The sequence below is a fragment of the Spermophilus citellus genome (genome assembly GCF_964194105.1).
Source record: "Spermophilus citellus genome assembly, chromosome: 13".
NCBI classification, from domain to species: Eukaryota; Metazoa; Chordata; class Mammalia; order Rodentia; family Sciuridae; genus Spermophilus; species Spermophilus citellus.
The window spans coordinates 85,654,359-85,677,589 of record NC_138193.1 but is presented as its reverse complement, the minus strand read 5'-3'; the positions used below and the strand labels follow the sequence as shown (position 1 = coordinate 85,677,589).

At 32.7% G+C, this 23,231-nt stretch overlaps 1 protein-coding gene across 1 annotated transcript in view; it reads left to right on the top strand.

The window, feature by feature from the left end:
- HNRNPLL (heterogeneous nuclear ribonucleoprotein L like) overlaps positions 1 to 23,231 on the top strand; it is a 39,293-nt gene that overhangs the window by 9,087 nt on the left and 6,975 nt on the right. Inside the window, exons 2-12 of the mRNA XM_081264355.1 lie at positions 698 to 816; positions 5,690 to 5,927; positions 8,185 to 8,265; positions 9,571 to 9,672; positions 9,759 to 9,831; positions 13,959 to 14,030; positions 18,202 to 18,419; positions 20,946 to 21,067; positions 21,762 to 21,963; positions 22,763 to 22,820; positions 22,909 to 23,007. Coding sequence (XP_081120481.1) covers positions 698 to 816; positions 5,690 to 5,927; positions 8,185 to 8,265; positions 9,571 to 9,672; positions 9,759 to 9,831; positions 13,959 to 14,030; positions 18,202 to 18,419; positions 20,946 to 21,067; positions 21,762 to 21,963; positions 22,763 to 22,820; positions 22,909 to 23,007 — 1,384 coding nt within the window. The remainder of the gene's footprint in view (positions 1 to 697; positions 817 to 5,689; positions 5,928 to 8,184; positions 8,266 to 9,570; positions 9,673 to 9,758; positions 9,832 to 13,958; positions 14,031 to 18,201; positions 18,420 to 20,945; positions 21,068 to 21,761; positions 21,964 to 22,762; positions 22,821 to 22,908; positions 23,008 to 23,231) is intronic.

The window sequence follows — 23,231 nt, the reverse complement described above, 5'->3', positions numbered from 1 at the left end:
TGCATTTTCAAAATAAGGCTTATAGATACTGCATTTTATTATAAACTTTAAAATTGTATATATTTTGGGAATTCCTACTAGACACACTCAAATATACAAAATACTCCATTAAACGCCCAGGAGGGCTGCAGTTTTGATTATTCCCTGTTCATCAGCACATATGGTACCTTATATATTTAAATTGTCATGTGTGCTAAGTGAATAGCTTCAAGTTAATATATAGTGGAACTAGGTAACCGATTAAACAAGAGCAAAAGATTATACAAATTTACTATGTTACAGGAAAAATGAAGTATGTAATAATATATTAAGGACAAAATTTTAATTATAACTTTTCATTTGGACTGTAAAATTTTGATTTTACAGAGGTAAAACTTAGAAAATTATGACTATTAATTTCTATTCATAGTTTGCCCTGTGTGTATGCTGAAATTTTTTCTGCAATTTCCTTGAAATAAGTTATTAAATATTTTTTATACTTTTTATTGAGATAAAATGCTCTTTTTTAGGAATTAAAATTTTAAGCCAAATATTCAGGTAATGATTTTATTCTCAAGTTCTTTTGCTAACTTGTGAATTTTAGTTTGGTTTTGGAATTTTATTTTTAATGTTACTTTTTAATACAGAGTTGAGTTTACTATAAAAGATACAATTTAGACTGAAAAGTTATTAACTAGAAAGTGTTTTTTCTGTTTAGGAGACAGGTGGAAGTCATCATAAAGTTTCTGTTTCACCTGTTGTCCATGTTCGAGGGCTCTGTGAATCTGTGGTGGAAGCAGACCTGGTGGAGGCTCTGGAAAAATTTGGGACAATATGGTAAGAACAATAAGGACTTCATTTAAGTTGGAAACAGTATGGTAGAATAAGCTTTGCTTGCTTATGTTTTGCACTGTATGTATTATTTGCCTATGACTGTATTTCTTTGGAGCCTTTTAAGCTTGTTATCAATTCTCCCCACCCCCCTCAGTGCTGGGGGATGAATCCGGGGCGTTCTGCATGCTAGGAAAAAGCTTGACAACTTAGCTACATCCTTCAATCTTAGACTTGTTATTTTAAATCTTCCTGGTGTGATGCTAAGTATATTATTGTGGATCTATGATCACTTCTCAATCTCTCAACAAGGTTGCATGTAAAATTTTAAGTGAAAACATAATTAGAAAAGTGAATCTGCTGCCAAAAGTAGACACTCAAATTCTAAATTATTTTTGGAATATGTCTGGTTGTTCTCTTCTTAGTATAGATAATCTAGAATTGATTTATTTTTAAATTTTTCTTGTGCTGGGGATCAAACCTAGTCCTTATGTACTCCAGGTAAGCACTTGACCACTGAGCTACATCTCAGCCTTATTATTTTTTTTCTTGATGAATGTGTTTGGGGTTTTTGTTATTGGCATTGAAGGCACAGACCAAGTTGAAATATGTAAATAGAGAAATTTCATTGTGTTTGCTGAGACAGCTTGATTGCTTCAATTTTATTAACAATTTTATTTTTTTCTGGTTCTGGGGATTGAATGCAGTACCTTGTTAATGCTAGGCAGGCATTCTTCCATTGAAGTACATGCCCAGTTCTTTTAACATTCTATTTTGAGGGACGGTATGGTCTACACTGCCTAGGCTGGCCTTGAACTTATGATTCTCCTTCCTCAGCCTCCCAAGTAGAAGAAATTATAGGCATGCTCTGCTGCACCTAGCTATAAAATCTATTTTGTGAAATATTTTATGAAAACTTTGAATATTGGAAGGGTAATGCATAAATAGATTAAGTGGGTGATCAATGATATATAGCATTATGTGACACCTTCCATCAAGGCATCTTTTTTTTTTTTTTTTAAAGAGAGAGAGATTTTTTTTTTAATATTTATTTTTTAGTTTTCGGCGGACACAACATCTTTGTTTGTATGTGGTGCTGAGGATTGAACCCGGGGCCGCATGCATGCCAGGCGAGCGTGCTACCGCTTGAGCCACATCCCCAGCCCATCATCAAGGCATCATTTTATTGATTTTTTTGGTGACTGACTTGGCACACCTTTTTTTCTCTTAAATATATATAATTTTTTTTAAGTTGTAGTTGGACACAATACCTTTATTTATTTTTATTTGGTGCTAAGGATCGCACCTGGTGCCTCACACATGCTAGGCAAGCATTCTACTGCTGAGCCACAACCCCAGCCCTTGGCATACCTTTTATGTGCAATTTATTTACTTCAAAAACTGCTGTACAGATTGTTTATTATTAGAGATATAAATTGAGAACCCATATGGTAATACTGGTAATACTGGTAATGCCTGTATGTTGAAGTATCACTAAAATGACTATCAGTTTTGTTATTTGGAGTTGATATTAGAAATTAACTCTGAAGAATTACATATTGAAGCCAATTCCTCAGACCTTCAATTTTATATATTGGCACTACACTAATCCTTTTCTAAGCATCTTCTAATCATTGTATAAGTGGGATATTATCCTGTGGAGGTATAAAGATGCAGATCTCTCTGGTTTGTTTTCCCTCTCTCCTTATATATTTGGAGCTTTTTTTAAGTTAGGGCTTTCTTAGGTAGGCCTAGTAGTGCATGCCTGTAATCTCAATACTCAGGAAGCCGAGGCAGGAAGATCACAAGTTCAACCTCAGTGACTTAGGGAGACCATGGCTCAAAATAAAAAGGGAGGGCTGGGGATGTACCTCAGTAAGGGCCCCTGGGTTCAGTTCCCAGTAACAAAAAAAAAAAAAAAAAAGAGAAAACTAACCAGAAACACAGGGAGCTTTCTTAAAGCCAGGAAAAATTCAGGCAGATATCAGAAAGCAGGTTGATGACTTGTTGGTAACTGTAGGGAAATAACTATTTACATATTTTGATGTCAGTTGGAACCATGATGTGAGTTTAGGGGATTAAGGAATTAGAACTGTTTAATTAGTTGAGTAACTTGAATCATTTCTTGGGTGGCTGGCCCGTTTTAGATTCTAGACTATTTGATACTGAGTCCTTAGTACTGTCTAATGTATATGCATGTCACTCATTTAATTTGTATAGTACATCATTCTACCCTCAGGATTGGTATTATGTGGATAGAAAAGTTATGAAATAGTTAGAACAAATTAGTGTATAATTATGAGCTTAATTGACATAAATAAGTATAAGAGGAGTTTCAGTTGAATGAAATAATCTTGAATAAAAGGTGACTGTTAAAGCTGAAAAGAACTGTGAACAGCTCCAATCAGGAGTAGGAGTTTTGCTTTAAAAATACTATATTTATAAAGCCTTTTGTGCATGTGGAGGGGGCTGTACTGGGGATTTTTTTTTTTTTTTTGGAGACAGAGTCTCTTTAAATGCTGAGGCTGGCCTCAAACTTGAGATCCTCCTGTCTCAGCTTCTGGATCAGCTGGGATTATAGGCATACTTCTCTATTCGTTAATGTGTTTATTTAGTTGTAATGTGAAATTATAAAGATTGTAGAAACTGCTCATGTCGGGTAAATTATCAAGTTCAATATAAAGTTTATACCTAAAAACTAGATGCATAGGAAATAAGAAATGGCAACATCAGAATAACAATATATTAAGACTTTTTATGTCAGGATAATAAAATTGCTGTGTTTTTACCTTTTTGTCTTTTTTCTATTATAGCAGGTTTGTTATAGCCAAAAGGATATTTAAAATTTTTTGTCTTTTTTTTCCTCCCTTCTCCTCTGTCAAAAAGGAAATGATGTTGTATAGTGATGACCTATGCTAGTTAAGACAAAATTTTGGGGACCTAGTTTGTTGCCTTCTATATTTTTGTTTAAAAGTTAGTAATAGTTTTCGAGGTATGGAGTTGAAAGCATTGACCTTTTATGCCCTTAACCTTTTTGTTTCTCTTCCATCTCTCTTTGGTCATTCATTCTTTCTCATATTGCTTTTCTAAGATTTGTTAAAATTTTGCACCAGCAAATTTAAGCACATACTAAAATGTCTGTAATATTTAAATTTTCCCCTTCTCTATCTTCATATAATGCCACTTTTTGGGGTAACCTTTTTCACTTTTTGTGCTTAGTTTACTACTTTTAGTTATAGAGAGCAGTTTTATTATGATCAAGTCTATATTAAGCCAATAATTTTTTTGTGCCTTTATAATTTTTCTTTTAAGGGGCATTATTAACATATTTTCTTGGTAATATAACTTATATATTAAACTGATCTTTTTTTTTCTTTTTTTTTTTTTTTTTTTTTTTGTAAAAGAACATACATTCTCCTTGAGACAATTTCTTTAGCATAGATCTAATTCCAGGGTTTTCTGTTTTTCTTGTGCAAGACTTTAGAATTTCACTGAGGCGTCTTTCTAAAAGTAATGTTTTCTCTCTTGGGATTTATATTTTGCATTTATGGTTGATAAATCTTCCAAGTCCTTGGCGTTACTATTTCAGTATATACTTCTTTAATTTTGAATAGTGTGGGTGGGTATAACTAACAAGCCTCCTAGACCAACAAATATTGATTAAATACCTGTTGTGTGCTGGGCTTTCTTTTTAGCCTCTGAATATGTAAAGATGAATGAGGCAAGGTCTGTGTAAAATACGGTAATTGGGCTGGGGATGTGGATCAGTGGTTAAGCTCCCTGGGTCAATCCCTGGTACCAAAAAAAAGGTAATTATCTTTTAAGGGCCTACTGTGTAACAGGTACTCAGTTAAGCAGTTTTTGTGTAGAAACTCTGCTCTTAACAACAGTTCTCCAAATTTTGTAAATGAGGAAACTGATTTATGAGAATAATTTCCTGGAATGTAGATGGTCTGTTTCTTACTAATATCATATTATTTGTCAGTTTTTAAAATGAAGTCGTAGGTCTAGGTCCTGGATATGTGATTTAAAAGCAGTGAGGTCAATGACCTGATGTGATTTCTCTGGCCTCTGCTGTTTTAAAAAGCATGGTTGATTTTTAGTTATTTTTTAAAACATTTTTAAGGTTCTTGTTCCTGTGAATAGAGAACATGTTTGCACTGTTGTGCTGTGATTTCTCATTTTTCTTTCTTCACTTTATTATTCATTTCATGTATTAAAATATATTCCCCTCCAAAGAATATATTATGAAAGTAAATGCCTCATGCTCCTGCCCTTAGGCAGCCATGATTATTATATTCTAGTGAATATCTTTTCATGGATTTTTGATGTTTAAAAGTATTCTGGAGATTATTTATATGAACCTTTGTCAGTCTAAGGTTGCTTTTTTTTTTTTTTTTTTTTTTTTTTGGCTCTCTGGTTTTAATAAGAAAAGTGTAGTCAATTCTTTGTTACCATTGTGCGCACTTATTTGGAAAATCCAAGAGTGGTAGTAGTAAATTCTGCTATTTAAGTAGGGGTTCTGCCTGTCAACCTGATATTTTCTATCTTGATATTTGCTAGGGAGTAGTAGCCTGAAGAATAAACTGTATGGTGTCATTAGTAACTAGTAACAGGGAATTGTGCTTGAGGAAGGCAAGAGATGGATAAGCTTTCTATCCTGGAGAGACAAGCTTCAAATGTATTCCATCTCCTTGGCATACCACAATTTGGATGATTAAAGGTCAACTTATATTGGATGTAGACAGTAAAGAATACTAATTGGTATGATTTGCCACATTTTTTGTTAAAGTCTGCTCTTAATTGAGTAAGTAATATTAATTGAACTTGTTATATTTGGATTTTTTTCCCTTCTTTTCCTTCTCACTTTCCTTTTCAGCTATGTGATGATGATGCCATTTAAACGGCAGGCTCTTGTGGAATTTGAAAACATAGATAGTGCCAAAGAATGTGTGACATTTGCCGCAGATGAACCTGTGTACATTGCTGGCCAACAGGCTTTTTTCAACTATTCTACAAGTAAAAGGATCACTCGGCCAGGAAATACTGATGATCCATCAGGAGGCAACAAAGTTCTCTTGCTGTCAATTCAGAATCCTCTTTATCCAATTACAGTGGTATGTATGACAAATTGCCTCTACAGTGATTAACCTGTATTTTTCTTATCAGCCAGCTAGATATTTTAAAATAGTTTTTTAAATTATTAATATTAATTTTTTTAACTATCAAGTTTAGTGAACAGAGAAAAAATAGCACTGAAGTCAAAAAGATCAGAAGCACAGTTGTCATAATTAAATAGGCACATTAAAATTTTTTATTACTTATCATGTATCAGTTTTGTATCAGGGATTATAAATAGACTTGCTGGAAATGGTCCAGGAAATCTCTTTTACTCATATGCTAGAATATGTATAAGAGCATCTACCAGGTAATGACAATAATACAGTAAGATGCACATAATTGTAAGTTATTTTGAGATAGCTTGTTAAAAACCTATCTTTGACTTACTTCGATTTACTCAAAACTCCCTGTAATCCTTTTATTATTATTACATTTTTTTAATATGGTGCTGAGGATTGAACCCAGTGCCTCACATGTGCAAGGCAAGTACTCTACCACTGAGCGACAGCCCTAGCTCCCCTGTAATCCTTTTAAAAGGTATAATTATTAGTAGAATTTTTAAAAAGGATTCATGTCCTGAACCAGTTGAATGTGTTACACTCATTATTACCCATATACAGCACAATTTTTCGTAACTCTGTATATATATGTTCATGCTGAATTATGCCATCATACATGTACTTTTTTTTGCATTACAATTCTTAATACACATACCACAATTTTTCATATCTCTGCTTGTATATGTTGTACATGTTGACACCAAATTCAAATCTTCATACATGCATTTTGTATAATGATGACCATCACATTCCCCTATCCTTGCTATTCCACTTCCCCCTCCCTTTTCCTCCCATCCCTCTTCCCTATCTAGAAATAATCTTCCTCCCATGCTCTCCCTCCCTATCCCACTTTGAGTCTTCCCCTTATATCAGAGAAAACATTTGGCATTTGCTTTGGGGATTGGCTAACTTAGCATAATCTTCTCTGACACCATCCATCTACCTGCAAATGCCTGATTTTGTTCTTTTTTAGTGCTGAGTAATATTTCATTGTGTATAAATGCCACATTTTTTTTTATCCATTCACCCACTGAAGGACATCTAGGTTGGCCCCACAGTTTAGCTATTTTGAGTTGTGCCACTATAAACATTGATGTGGCTGTGTCCCTGTAGTATGCTGTTTTTAGGTCCTTTGTAGTCCAAGAAGAGGAATAGCTGGGTCAAATGGTGGCTGAACCAGTTGAATTCTTAATAATCATGTTTGTTTCATAGTAAACTAGTGACAGTGACCCTTGATTTTTATAATAACTAGAATATCACAGTGAGGGAACCTTTAGTTGGTATGATTTCTAGCATGGGCATATGATGTGGGGACATGAACTAAAGCTAAGCATAAGATAACTCTTTACATTTAATTAGACATTGTGTATTTGTGTATTTAAAAAATATTAATATAATAATAGTATACATATATTTATAGCATTTGGTGTTTAAGGAAAAAGAATAAAACTAATTTGATATTAGGTACTTTGATTTTTTTTTTTTTTAATCCCTAGTGCCTAACACTACAGCCGTGTAATTACAACTGCTCAGAAATTTCTTGAAAATTGAATATTCCTCAGTGTGTATTGAGATTTCTCTTAGATGGCTTAGGCATCTTGTTTGGTAACATACAACACTATAAGAATGATTTTCCTTTTGTCTTTAGAGCTATTGTCCCTTAAAACAAATATCAGAGTTCTAATCCTTCCTTAATAAGTATTTATTATTATAATTCAACTGATGATAATATTAAATACTTCAGAGTTGCATTTGGAAAAATAACAATTAGTTACAGTTTTGGTTTATTAGTTATGTTTTGGCCAGAGGTTATTTTAGTCAACTGTTAAAATGAATCCTCATTATTTATTTTTTATGAGATAAAATAGGCATACTGCTTCTCAAATATTTCATTGGAACTCCTCTAATGTTGGTATATTGTGTAGGTGAGGAAATGACTTGAAATTTATTAAAAAATTTTAAACTAATTTTGAAAAATTAGTTTAGGAGCTGAGGATATAGCTTAGTAGTAGAGCACTTGTGAGGAGGCCCTGGGCTCCATCTCCAACACCATGCATTTTTAAAAAAAAAAAATCATTAATAAGAATGACATCTTGAAAATTGTTGGTTTTTAGATAAAACAAAATGGAGTATGGTTTAGATTTTTTTTTTTTCTGAAAGTAAAATGTGAAGAAATCTTTTTTTTTCCCCATAGGATGTTTTGTATACGGTATGCAACCCTGTTGGGAAAGTACAACGTATTGTTATATTCAAGAGAAATGGAATACAAGCAATGGTTGAATATCCTTTATTTGTTAATTTGATATTAATATATATGATTGCTATGTAATTCATATAGATCTTACTGTTTTCTACTTAAGTGTTTCTAGACAAAAGGTGTTTACTTTTTCTTCCTATAAAAGTCTACTTGGCTTAGATTTTAAAAATGAAACTGCATGCCCATAGAGAATTTTACCATTTTGATAAGAATAACTTGGTGCCATAAAACATTACATACTTCATCTCACATTGTGCAGTATCACTGTTTATATATGTACACTTCAACCTTTTTTTAAAAAAATATATTTTTATTTTTTGCAGTTGGTATACTTCAACCTTTTGAAGTTTATCCCTAATGAACTTCACTGACTCTCCCCTTAAAATAGTTTGGAAGTAGCAAAACTTTAGAGTCATTAGAGTCTTTTTTACCTTTCTTTTGAACCTTTTAAATAGTCATGGTTTTGTGGAAAATCTACTTTGTTGAATTTTTTATACTTTGAATGAAAAAAGCAAGTTGCAAAATGGTATATATAATACAAGCTCATTAAAAAAAAAAAAAACCCTCCACATCTGTGTATGGGCATGCATAGAAAAGGTAGGGCTATACAGTGAACTCTTTAGCAGTGTGTGCTTCTGGCAAAATGTTTTTGCTTTTGGTCTTTTTCATATACTTTATTGAATTGATTTTTTTTAATTGTGAACTTCAATAATTTTTAAAAACCCATAAAACTATTCAAGTGATTATAAAACTTTGCCTTCTCAAAAATATATAAAATTGCGCTGGGTGCGATGGTGCATGCCTGTAATCCCAGTGGCTCGGGAGGCTGAGGCAGGAGGATCAAGAGTTCAAGCCAGCCTCAGCAAAAGTGAGGCACTACGCAACTCAGTGAGACCCTGTCTCTAAGTAAAATAGACTGGGGATGTGGCTCAGTGGTCAAGTGCTGAGTTAAATCTCCAGTACCAAAAAATATACGTGTGTGTGTGTGTGTGTGTGTGTGTGTGTGTGTGTGTGTGTGTATACATACACATATATGTATTTTTTTGTTATTCATTTTTGTATTACTTTGGTTCTTTGTAATGTTTTTCTGCTCATTCCCCAATTTACAAAGTCTACTTAGCAGGATTACTGTGGATAGTTTGTTTTGTTTTGTTTGGTACTCTTGATATTAAAAATAAATTCTATCAAAATTTGTCTAGGAATTTTATTTGGCAAAATATTTCTAGAATTAAAGAGTTATTTCTGATTATTTTTATTACCTTTTCTTTGATAGTGAAGAATGATTAAATATCAGATACTTTGAACCAAATTTCCTTAATAGAGCTTATGTTCGAATCAGTCCTTTGTGCACAGAAAGCAAAGGCAGCACTCAATGGAGCAGATATATATGCTGGATGTTGCACACTAAAAATTGAATATGCAAGGGTAAATATTTTTCCAATACTTTACCAAAGAAATATTTATGCTTTGGGAAATACAGTTTGAACTTACTTTATTTTCAATCTTGACAGCCAACTCGTCTAAATGTTATTAGGAATGACAATGACAGTTGGGACTACACTAAACCATATTTGGGAAGACGAGGTAGGTATTCTATGCATTTTAGAATATACTTACATCTGCTGACAAATTTTACATGCAGTTAGATTCCTGTTCCTGAGATGAGCTAGTTAATTTAAATGAAAATTTGGTTGGTGAATGCTTTTGTTGCAAAAGACCATGTAATGCTGGAAAATAACCTTGAACATTAGTGCCCCCTACTGGTATGTACCTGAGCTATTTATATTTAGTTCAACAAGAAGCCCACACATACAGGCACGCCCGCAGTTCAAGGACTTGCATTTCTCCAAGCAGCTCTCTCTCTTTGGAGGAGAGGAAACTGATTCAGAATATTCCTTACAAACTGCAAACTTGCACACTGCTTCTCTATGGAAAGGACTTTTCCCCCAAGCTGGACGAGGCATTAAGAAGGATAGAGGACTCCAACAGGCTGACTCTACACTTCATCATGCACAACATCGGCATCAGCAAAAAGCCCTCTGAAAAAACTCAGACTTGCAATTCACCTTGACTGCATACTGCATGCACCATCACCCCAAGTTTTTAAAGAAGGACACTTAACAGTACTTCAGACTTGCATGGGATGAACACCATGATAGACTGTGCCCATTTATTCAAGTTGTATGTATATATTGGTCTGATTTCCCTTAAGGTTTCAGTTGTAGAATTTTAGACTTTTCACCAACGGAAACTAGACTTTTATCTACAATGTTGTAAATCTTGATGCCCATTACTGTAACTGTTTGCAGCTTAGATTCAAGTTGTTAATTGGCAAATAAGCAGGGCCAATTTATCAACAGATCTTGGGAATTGATGATGCCCAACCAATCCACACAGATACTGAAGATACGTGGATTAGAAAGGTGCACACTTGGCTGGGGGTAGAGCTCAATGGTAGAGCACATGCTTAGCATGTGCAAGGCCCTGTGTTTGATCCCAGCACCCAAAAAATACCAAAAAGAAAGAGAGGTGCATACTTGCTGCACTTAAGTATACTTTTTTCCCCCCTCAATTGTGGTCATTGAACAGAATTCAAACATAATGAAGAGGTGCATTATATGTAAAAGATGTTTTTCTGTGTGGTTTGATTTTTGTAAAGTGACTGTTATAAGTTGTCAGTTTTGTAACAATTTAAGGTTATCACTTATGTTAATTTGTGTAACTAGAAATTTTGACATTTCAAATTGGGTGAAAGTAACATGTCTGTTCAAGGTAGAATATATTTAAACTTGATAAATCTGAAAAAATGAGAGCATTTCATTTGAGATGCATATTCATCTATAGCCTATAAATGCTAAATTTCATGAGCATAAATTTCATAAAATTGTTCAACTAACTGTGTGGCAATTCTGGAATATACAAATTAAAATGTGGATCTTGTAAAAACAAGGGGGCTGCAGTATTGGCTACATCTCAACTACAATATCAGTGTTTGAACCATGTGTTGGAAAAACTCAAGATGAGTATGTATAAAAGTCAACTAGAAAAAAAAATCATGGCATCCAAAATATCTCGGGCAGTGGGTACGCTTTAGTGCACGTACTGTTTAGCAAAAAAAAAAAGACAATGTGATGATCCTTTGCATGTTCAAATATTTAGGTCTTTGGGATTATTGGCTTCTTTAACTCACAATTTCTGGAAAATCATCTTGCCTTCTGCATGGGGTTGTAAATAGGTTTGTTTTTTAATGAAGCTTTGGCTAGACCCCCAGATTTTCACTACTTAATGGAAATCTGCTTGGCCTTGGCTTGGTTCAGTTCAATCCAATATTGGAAAACAAAGCCTTAGTACTCAAACAACAAGGCAAGTGGTTGATGAGAAATCTCTCACTTCTGTCAGTTTATAGTCAGTTACTGAACACTGAGTTTTGATTTTTGTTTACTTATTTGAAGTGTAGTGCGTTTTTGGTTACATTTTTCTTATTGTCTCAAAACATTTTTAGATTTTAACAACATTTATATGTATTCTTTAAAAGGTCTGGAGTTTACATAAAACCAGCATAATTTTTCACACATTTTTAGTCAGATAATCTGTTTAGAAATGTGTAAGGCAGATAATACAAATAGTGAAATACAATTAATTAAAGGATGAAAACAATTTTCTTGATGCTTTCAAGGGAAAAGCTCTTGTCTTCTAATTTCTTATAGACAGGTAATTTTCTGGCAAGCCTATGGCAGTTTTTATATATTTTTTTTTTCTGTAGTGATCTTAGCTTGCACTCAAGTGGATAGATCATTGAACCTGTTTATCTGTTCTGTCCAAATAAAGACCTTTATTATATATCTTTTTCTATAAAAAAAAGAGAACTCTTTAAATTTTTTTTTTCATTTAAAAATATCCTATCCAGCCCTAATTATTATAGACTGATATATTCAGTGTTGGATTCTTCTGCTTCTATTTTATGTGACTTCGTATTAGGTAGAAGATACTTCAAGTAATGAATTATTAAAAAGAAAGTATGACTGAAAGATACCTTGGAAATCATCTACTCTTAATTCCTTCATTTTATGAAGATTGTTTCTGTGACAACACATCAAATTAGTGATTAAGTTGGAATCTTCTGGTTCCCAACCTAGTTTTCTTTCCTTTATAGCACTGTTAACTGTATCAATAAAATTGAGCCATGAAGACATTATGGTGGTTTTGGTTTTAATATTCCTAGAGTATTTAAGGAATTGTATTTAGTGTTTGATGGCTATGCTTAAGTAAAGGAACAGTACCAGAAGGAATTGGCAGACTGAATTGATTCAAGATGATTCAGACTTAAATGATGAGAGATGGTGGATGCCATTTGATTTAAAAAAAAAAAAAAAAGAACTGAATATTTAGACTAGAGAAGCAATGACTTTGGGAAAATGAGGGAACGGTCACAATAGCTTTTCAAGTATTTAGAAGAATTTTCAAAGACTATGAGGTTACAAACCTTAGAATGTGGGTAAAGTGTCAATTTCTATTCAATATAAAAATTAATTTTCTCACAATATAGGGTATTTGAAAAAATAAGGGAAGGTAGTAAGTTGTCTTGTTTACTGATATTGGGTAAACAGAGGCTAAATGGTCCCAAATAATAGGGATGTTTTTATATTGAACTGGATGATCTCCTTAGTCCCTTTCAGTGTTGTGATAACTTAGAATAGGTAATTAAAACTATACTTCACTAGACTGAAGTGAATATTAAAGTATTTCTCATCTCCCATAAACCTGATTTGTTTAGATGACTAAGGATATATGAAAAGCCTCCCTCTGAATTTTCAAAGATTAGAATGATCAGCAGACTTTTCTAAAAAGAATTGTACAATGATTTTTTTTTTAATTCTCTATTTAACATACGAAGTGCTGTTTTAGAAATCTCAAGTAATTTTTTATTGATGCCTCAAGATTTGGGGAAATTGGCATGCCTTTCCTGAAAATGTAGCTAGAATAAAAATTATCCTTTAGAGTATTGTAGTATTCTCATCCAATAATGTAGCCCCCTTGGTTAGTTTTATCTTGGCATACTTAAAAGTTTGGGGGTTGCTCATAGTTCTGCCTGATGTTAAGGTCTATAGACAATGACCTATCTATGAGATAATATGAGTCAGTGACGTGAAAATTTTCAGCTCTCAAGTCAGTAGGTGTTTGTAAATATGTGTATATACATATAAAATACTCTGTGTTTACTGATTGTGAAACCATGTAATACAGGTTGTTGTTGGCTTATGCTGAAACTTCTTGAAAGAAGCCCACTTTGAAAATGTGTTGCTGTTGAAGCTAATAGTATGATTCAGGTACTGTCTTTCAAAAGTACTGCACTTAAAGCTTGTTTTAAAGACATGTATTGGTAAAACCTTCTGTACAGTGTCAACCTCTAGCATTGTGTACATTCATTTTCTGCAAAGTATCTATTCTTCCCTTAAATTTGAAGTGTGATTGTATTTGGCATTTGCCAAAAAGATATTTTCAAGTTAAGTGGAATTTGTTAGATAGAATTATTTTCTTAAACTTTTGGTGTTTGTATTTAAATTGGATATGAATGGATGTTTAAAGTTAACCAGGAGTCACATTTCTTTTATGAAGTATAATGGATGTTTTGAGTGGGTGTTTCCCATGTGAGAACTCTGTGAAGTACTTGGATCAAAATTGTTAAAACCATGTTTCTACTTTTGTGTCAGATAGAGGAAAGGGTCGCCAGAGACAAGCCATTTTGGGAGAACACCCTTCTTCGTTTAGACATGATGGCTATGGTAAGTTTGTCAAGGCAGAAGGAGGGTAGTACAGATGAACTATTAGAATCTTTGCATTTCTGATGAAGAATGGCACATTTCTTGTCTCTGAATTTTTCCTGCTCATCTGATTTGATTTATATGGGATCAGTTCCTTAAAATGTACTCCCAAGAAGTTGTCCCAAATCCCTTGTTTTCTTAGGATATTAATATGCCAAATAGTCATTGAGATAAATTGAGAGCTATTGGTTGGGGATTGAAAACTGTTTGCCATTATATTTTGTTTGGTTTGATTTTGATTTCTAATGGGCTTTGACCTGAAAGAGGACCAAAAAGGAGTATTGATCAGTAGGTTTATTTTCTTCAGTAGTTATGAGCAAAGAGGAATTTTGAGTAATAGAGGCGAAAGAATGGGGTATTTGTCAAAGACAAAAGCTTGCTTCTGTTTAGATTCTTAGTTCTACTGTTGGTATTTGGGTTTGCTTAAGTTTAAATTCCCCTTTTAAAACTTCTCAGCTCTTGTTTGCTGTGTTGATAATTAAGATTATGAAACCTAGAATAATAATTTTTTTTTTAAATTAGGCTTCAAACTGTTGTTCTTCCATGTAGATGTTGCAGATTGCTATTGATAAGACTTAACTTGATATAAATTGTTTTCAAGTATTTTTTTAGTTTTTAGTGTTAGTTATTTTGCCCCTGCCTATTCTGTGCATTACAGCTGAAATACAAGACAAAGTGGGAGGAAATATAAATTACTGAATAGTACTCTTAGGATTTTTCATTGAGAATCTCCTGATGTCTGTTGTACTGAATGTTTTCAAATTGCTTATGTATTTGATTTAATGACAATTCTTAGGTATGAAGGTGTGAGCTTTATTATTCCTTATCATGTGTGATATATTTATGTTCAAGGTTCCCTAGTAGTCTATATGGCACAGAAGGTTGAAATGATCTGAGATATGTCAAAATAGTATGTCACAGAATGAAAGTCTTAGTACAAGTTTTAGTGAGTATGTTCCTTAATCATTTTTATTAGTTGTTGTCTAACAGAATTAATATTAAATATGGTTGTCTGAGTGGTTCTGGTCCTGCAGTAAAGAAACACTTGGCTGAGAGCCTGTTGTGCTTTGCATAATGGAAGGTTACAAAAATTGCTAATTACTAGTTTGTAGAATAGTTGTAGAGTTAAATATGTCAATGGCAGTCAGCTGAAAGCTAAAAATTGGCTGAATGTTTTGCCAAAGGGGACTAGAAAAACTGAAAGAATAAATGAAGGAAAAGGAACTTTACTGTTGAGTGTTAAAACTGATTATTTTCATAGTATAGGTTTTCAAGTTTGTTTCTTTACAAAATGTTTTACTGAAAAATTATATAAACAATATATTACACGCCCTACAAGAGCCTTTTATTTTAAAAAACAGCCTACTGTGAAATTCTTTGATAATTTCATGTCCTGATTTATTGTATGTGGGAGTAAATTTTAAAATGTAGGCTTATATAAAGAGAAGGGCAAAATTCTTTGGAATGACAAGTTGTTAAATAGAGATCATTGAGGTTCTGGAGAGTTCTGAGGGGAAATGGTTGTGTCCGGGCATCCATTCTGAGCTGTGTCTATTAAGGCATTGAACTCTGAAGTTAATTTGTTCTAAATCTCCTAGGAGTATAAAAGAGGAAACAGTCTGAATAAAAAGTGGTAGAGAAGAAGTAAGATGAGGAAGTAGGAAGAAATGGATGCGTGGTACTGATAAAAAACTTTTACAAATTTTGTGGATCTTAACTGCATCCCTTTTAGCCAAGAGAAGAGCAGAAGAGCTTTGTTTGCATTTTGGGGTCACATCATGAGTGGCTTTTCCTGTAATAGTCTAAAAGAAAGAAGAAGTAGAAAAAATTGAGTCAAGACCCATAGGTTTCATAAGATTAAGCATATTCATTGGTTTATTATAGCAATATAAAATCTATGTTGTCACAATTCTTTAAATCTTTTCAATTTGGGAAGTCTAGCCCTATGAGATGAATAGATTAGAAGTTTATACTTAAACATTAGAAAAAGTGAATATCGATATACTTACTATGAGCCCAAGAAAAGTTTATATATTAATTGCTAGCATCTTTTGATGTGGTTCCTGGACTGAAGATTCTTTTAAAGTTTTGAAAAATGAGAAATGCCTTCAAAATGTTAGTAATGCTGTTATATATCATTTCCTCACATAAGTGGATTTTTAAAATACCTGATCCGTTAGTTCTTTAAGACAACACCTTTTGAATCAACTATTTAGTATAGCAAGCTTTTTAAAGACTTCTAAGTTTGTTTAAACGATATAAGTAACAATTTAAACAGTGTAGATAACAAACATAATTTTAATTCTGATGGCTCAAGGTCATAATTTACAAGCATGATTTATTCTCTTGCACTCACTTTGGTTGTTACCTAGAACAGTAGATCTCAAAGTATTTAGATTTTAGCCAACTTAAGCAGAGTAAAGTTTTTGACTGCAGGTCTTTTCTACTTCATGAAAAAGAAAATTTAGTGATTATAGTGAGGAGTAAAACAAATGGCAGTGATGGGGAGGCAATATAATAGGAATATATACTTTTGCAAAATGAAGAATGATTGATATTTAAACCATGGTATAACCATCTTGAGTTAGAAGCCAACATATGTATAATAGCTAGTAGTTTATACACCACAAGCTATATTAAATTGTTTTGATAAGCTACCACTTGTAAGAGCAGTTTTAAAAAGTGAACAATTTAAGGTAACACTGATGATGATGCATTGATAAGTATTCTCCAAAGTTGCAGAAATTCACATTGTATTTGTATATGTATGCTCAGTAGTGTTGCTGTGTTGCTATAAATAGCAGTTGTATTTAGGATAACTGAAAATTGAACTTCACCATAATCTCTAATAGCATTTTATGGATATCAAATTTTGTAGATCATAGTACTCAATTAGTAGACAATAAATAGTTCTAAGAATGAAAGTCAGTGGCATTACATTCTTTTCTTGAGAAACAAGGGAAGGACTTGAGTTTTTGTATTAGTTTTTTTTTTTTTTTTTTAAATATATCAGGAGGATCTTTTCGTACATCCAGACTGTGCTTCTATAATCACTTCTCAGGAGTACCTAAGATATGTAGGGCTTATGTTTCTAAGCTACATGTCTTTATCTTACTTGGTACTTATATGAGTTATTCTGCCTCTTGTTACTGTAAGTGTGCTCTATGCCAATTTTTAGTATCACTGTTTCGCCACACACACTCATTCTATTTTACACTCTAGTTTTTTGTTGTTGTTGTTGTTACGTCAAGTAACAAGAAAATTTTTTTAAAAAATTGTAGATGGGAAAGTAAGATATAATTGTTTTAAACCAAAGTTAGCAAGTTCAGTCTTATTGAGGGATTCTTAGTTTGGGATGTAGGTTTGTATGTTTCTGTTTCTGTGACATCAGTTTTAGATATTCAGACATTAATTCCTGCTGGGTTCTTGATGGTGTTTTTTTTTTTAAATGGAGGTTGCAGAATGATAAGACACTGATATTAGATGCCAAACAGGTTTTAGTTTCCTAAAATAAAATTAGAATAAAATACTAACCTGAAAGTACATTATTATGCATTGTATTCAAGGAGACAACTTTTTAGGGAACTAAAGATGCTCTTTTTGTTATATCTGTATAGAGATTACTTCCTAGGTTTTACTGTATACTTTTTTTATAGTACATTGGCAATTTTTAAAATTTGAGGCATAATTTACATACAGTGGCCCAGAGTTTTACATTGGCTCCCCCCAACCCCAGAGCCTAATCCCATATAATTTTTTGTTAGGCTATAAATTTATATTTTTAAAAATGGTAGCCTGTGTATATAGGTACAGATCAGTGTATATTGGATCTGATACAAATGAAGATTTTATTAATTTCCTACAGTTTATTTATTCCTACTCATACACTTTATGTTTTTGGATGTATGTAAAACTAGGTAATATTTAGAGTTTATTTGGGGGAGATCGGGAGTATAGCTCAGTGGTAGAGCACTTGCCTAGCATGTCTGAGGGCCTGGGTTCAATCTATAGCACTAAAACGGGGGGGAAAAAAAACATCCTTTTGTTTTATCTGATGTTCATGTATTGAAGTATTTACAAATGGAACTATGTGTATGTGTTTTATTTGTTTTTTGTTTTGGTCATTTTTTAGGATCCCATGGTCCACTGTTGCCTTTACCAAGTCGTTACAGAATGGGCTCTCGAGATACACCTGAGCTTGTTGCATATCCATTACCACAGGCTTCTTCTTCTTATATGCATGGAGGAAATCCCTCTGGTTCAGTTGTAATGGTTAGTGGATTACATCAACTAAAAATGAATTGTTCAAGAGTCTTCAACCTATTCTGCTTATATGGAAATATTGAAAAGGTGAGTTTCATTTTATGTTAGTTTCTTTGCTAGAGTATTTAGTAGTCATTCTGAAGAGGCATTCAATATATGTCTTTTCCTTGTATCAGAAGCATCCAAGTCTTTTTCAGGAGTGACTCACACAAGCTAAAAATCCATTATGTATGAATTTCAGAAATTATTTTTTGTTGCTAAAAGTATAAGTTGTCGGTACTAAAAAATTTTTTTTTAAATAATTAAAGTTCAAAGCAGTAATTTAATCAGCTACTAGAGCATTCTGGCCATAAACCCTTTATGGATAGTTTTCAACTAATACTGCTTGACTTAGGACTTTTAAACTTTACGATGGTGTGAAAGTGATATGCATTCAATAGAAATAGTACATCAATTTTTGATTTCTGATCTTTTCCCATGGTAGTGATATGTAGTATAATATTGTTTTTATAATGCTGTGAAGTGGTAGCAAGCTACAGCTCCAAGTCAATTACATGATGAGGGTAGACAACTGATTTTCTCTAGTCTGCTGTGTTGATAAGACTTCTAAGTTTGCTTAAACGATATAAGTAACAATTTAAACAGTGTAGATAACAAACAGTGGGTGTGTTATTAGTCAAGTTATATCTGTATATTTGATCACTTCAAAGAAATTTTAGCACTTACCATGTTGAACTATAGAATTTAAAAGGGCAGTTAACTTTCACAGAGCTAGGTATATATAAATATGTCTAAAGAGCTTGTGCAGAAGTCTTGCATTTTGGGAGAATTCTAAGGTTTATGTACTTCCTAAACAATGGTATGAGTATCTTCCAGGGAACATTGTGCTCCATCAGTATTGGAAACTGACCTACTCTGATAGAATGTTTTAATACTATAGTAATGCTGTTTTCCGTCTGTTCTTTTTTTAAATGTTCTTTTCACAATGAAAAGAGAATACAAGCGTGTGAGTCACAAGTGTGTGGGAGGAGAGCATGACTTGAAAAGTTGGTACTCTTTAGTTTTTATTTTTAGTTCACTAATTCTCAAGTCTCCTTGATCTGGAAGGAACTCTTCTGAATTCTGAAACAACAGTTTCCTTCATTATTTAATTATATTAAAAAATAGAAGAGAAAGAAAATTCCACATTTGGTCTGAGGGACAGCACATGGGATATTTCTGCTTATATAACTGCTTATATAACGGGGTAGATTTAATAACATTGGGGAGAATAGATTAGATTTTTTTTTTCACAGACATTTATCTTAGACCAGGTTGTTTTAAAGTTTAGGAACTGCATGTTTCCATGGGCTTAATGTGTATTTTATATTTTATTACAGTACTATTTTTCTGTTTGTGCTTTTCAGCTATGTAGACAACCATACTCAAGCAGTTTTATCTACATCTTTAATAAGTTTTTCTGCATGTTATTGGACAGTTCTAATATCTTTTACTCCACATCTCCTCAAACATTTTTAAAATTAAAATGATACATTATTACACATTATACTCAAGGTATCATAATCCTTTAAAGACCTAGATATAGTTAATTTTTCCTGACTTTTGGGGAGATTTACCACTATAAGAAGTATATACACTTAGTCACTATTAGATTTTTTTGTATATAATTGGATTAAATCAAGGGAGAATTTTGTCCACAAGAAGAATGATTTCAAATAAGCTGAAAAATATTGCTACTAAATTTTTTCTAAGTACAGATGTAGTGTAAAGACACTATGTCACATTAACATTAATAAACTAATGGAAATAAATCTGATAATTGGATATGTCTTATAAATAGGTTCTCAGTATTCCCTTGAGGTAGACATGTAAGAAAGAAGTATTTTCAAGGTATCATGTATGTTAGTGGTACTTAATTATTTAGGGACTTCTTAAGGACTAGGCATTATGCTGAAATATTTATCACATTTTCTTTCACCCAGTTTTTACAACATTAAATACTAAAATTGGAATACCGAGAGATACGTATGATCTCTGCCCAAGATGTTATGAAAATTCAATCAAGTATACTATTTGTTTTTTAAACTGCTCTTATGTTGCAATTCCTATTGACCATTTTATATTTTATAGCATCTTGTTTATTACCTTAACAGAACTCTGTATAGTTCGTAGTTATTATTTGCTTTGAAATTTGTGATCTACCTACTAGACTGTTAGGTTCAAGAAGATTGTAGGTTCAAGAAGATTGTGTTCACCATTAAATTGCCAGTACCTAGCAATGTACTTATAAGAACACATTGATATTTGTTGAATGAATAAATATTGATGAGTGTAGAATGAGTTCTTGATATTACCATTATGTTAATTTTACAGGACAGTTTGTGGTTCAAACAAGTTAAGTGAATTGTTCCCAAATCACAGAATTAATAAATAAGACTGTGCTCTTCACTGTGCTATACAGTAGAATTACAGTTTTCAACTTTATTGGATTTTGATAAAAGTTAAGGGTGTCTCATGGCTGAATGGTTAACCAGTTAAATCATACTATCTTTTTAAAATTCTTTTATGTAAAAGGAAATTAAATGGACACTTTTTGGATTTTTGTATTTACAGGTAAAATTTATGAAGACTATTCCTGGCACAGCACTGGTAGAAATGGGTGATGAGTATGCTGTAGAAAGAGCTGTCACACACCTTAATAATGTCAAATTATTTGGGAAAAGACTTAATGTTTGGTAATTATTTATCTTAAGTGATAATTTTTTAAAAAATTCTTGTCTTTTATTAGAGACACTTATTTCAACTTTAGAATATTTTAGAGAGCACATATGAAACTATCAGCAGTGGTAACATCCTTTTAGACAAGTTTAGGGTTATATAATTCATATTCTGTTTACAATACCTAATTTTTAGTTTTGTGATCATGAAAGAACATGTTAAAATAGGCAAGTTTTTTTGTTAGTTACCTAATATGAAAGTATATCAATAGATTTTCTTTCCAAATTGGTGCCTAAACTATAAGAGAGATTTTAATACAATTTTGTATCCACTAATTTGGCCAATCACAGATTGAAAATATCTGGGGAAAAAATTGTGTCTACACTGAATGTATACAGATTGTTTTAAAAAATATTATTCTCTAAATATAGTCTAACAACTATTTATGCTGTATTAGTAATCTAGAGATGATTTAAAATACATGGATGTTCATAGGTTATATGCAAACACCATCTTTTATATAGGGGACTTGAGCATGCTCAGGTTTTGTTATCCTTGAGGGGTTCTGGAACCAATTCTCTGGCTACCAAGCAAAGACTATATTTAAATAGTACTATATTTAAATAGCTGTACATACAAGCATTTTGATACTGCCTGTTGCTTTTTATCTAACAAGGTATATTATGTATCTTTTTCCTTTCCAATCTTCAGTGTATCTAAACAACATTCAGTTGTTCCAAGTCAGATATTTGAGCTGGAGGATGGTACAAGTAGCTACAAAGATTTTGCAATGAGCAAAAATAATCGCTTTACAAGTGCTGGCCAAGCTTCTAAGAATATTATCCAACCACCCTCATGTGTGCTGCATTATTATAATGTTCCATTGTGTGTCACAGAAGAGACCTTCACAAAGGTAGGCACTGAAATGCAAATGTGTAGAATGTTGCCATTTCCTGGCATTAAATTTATATCATATTTTAGCCTCACTTTAAAGTCTCTTTTCTTTTTTGGGGAGGTATTTGGCATATAGTTTATTCTTTGGCCTTTATACTCTTCTGGGATCCATTAGGAATTTGTGATTAAGTCTTTTATTAATTTGTGATTCAGTCTTTTTGTAAGTTAGAATTAAAAGGGGATACTCTTACTCCTGCATTCAGAAAGTTATTTTATCATGACCTTAAATCTCACCCATAACATTTTATACATTCTTAACTTCGTCCCTATTGTAGAAATACTTTGGAAACATTTTCTGTAACTCTCTTCCCTACCTTAGGTACTAGATAAATCCTAGTCAACTCGGATAATATATATTTCAATTAACAAATCTGTGGTTTTAGTGTATAGCATGAATAAAATACAAAATAAGGCTGGGGATGTGGCTCAGTAGTTGAGTGCCCCTGAATTCAATCCCCAGTACCCCCCCCCAAAAAAAAGTTATTTACACAGTTTATAGAATTTTATTATTTTTTTAAAGGGGGGGAGGGGCTCCCTACCCAAACTTGGATTCCACTGCTGCTTTATTGGTTAAATACGGGAGTAGCTCCTATCCTCTTGACCTCCATTGTTGTCATAAAAGTCTGATGATTTAATGAATAAAGACTTTAGAGACAAAAAAAAAAGAAAAGAATAATTACAGAGCAATTAGGTAACTCACAAAAGGGGGGTTATTATTCTGGTCATATTTTTAATGAAATTTTACCTTTCTTTGGCAGTTGTGTAATGACCATGAAGTTCTTACATTCATCAAATATAAAGTGTTTGATGCAAAACGTAAGTGAACATTCCTTCTTTTAAAGTTTTCTGGATAAATTGATGACGAGAAAATAACAACTGGATTTGTGTTCCTTTTTTATTTAAGCTTCTGCCAAAACACTTTCTGGGCTGTTGGAATGGGAATGCAAAACTGATGCAGTAGAAGCCCTTACTGCACTTAATCACTACCAGATAAGAGTCCCAAGTAAGTACGTTCCTTTATATGTGTGTGTATCCTAATTATTTATTGGGAATTACCTTCAGAAACATTGACAGTAGTTTTTTTTTGTTTATTTTTTTTTGTGGTGCTGGGGATTGAACCCAGGGCCTTGTATGCAAGGCAAGCACTCTTCCAACTGAGGTATATCTCCAGTTTTTTGTTTGTTTGTTTTTTTAATCTTTATTTTTATGGGGTGCTGGGGACCAAAC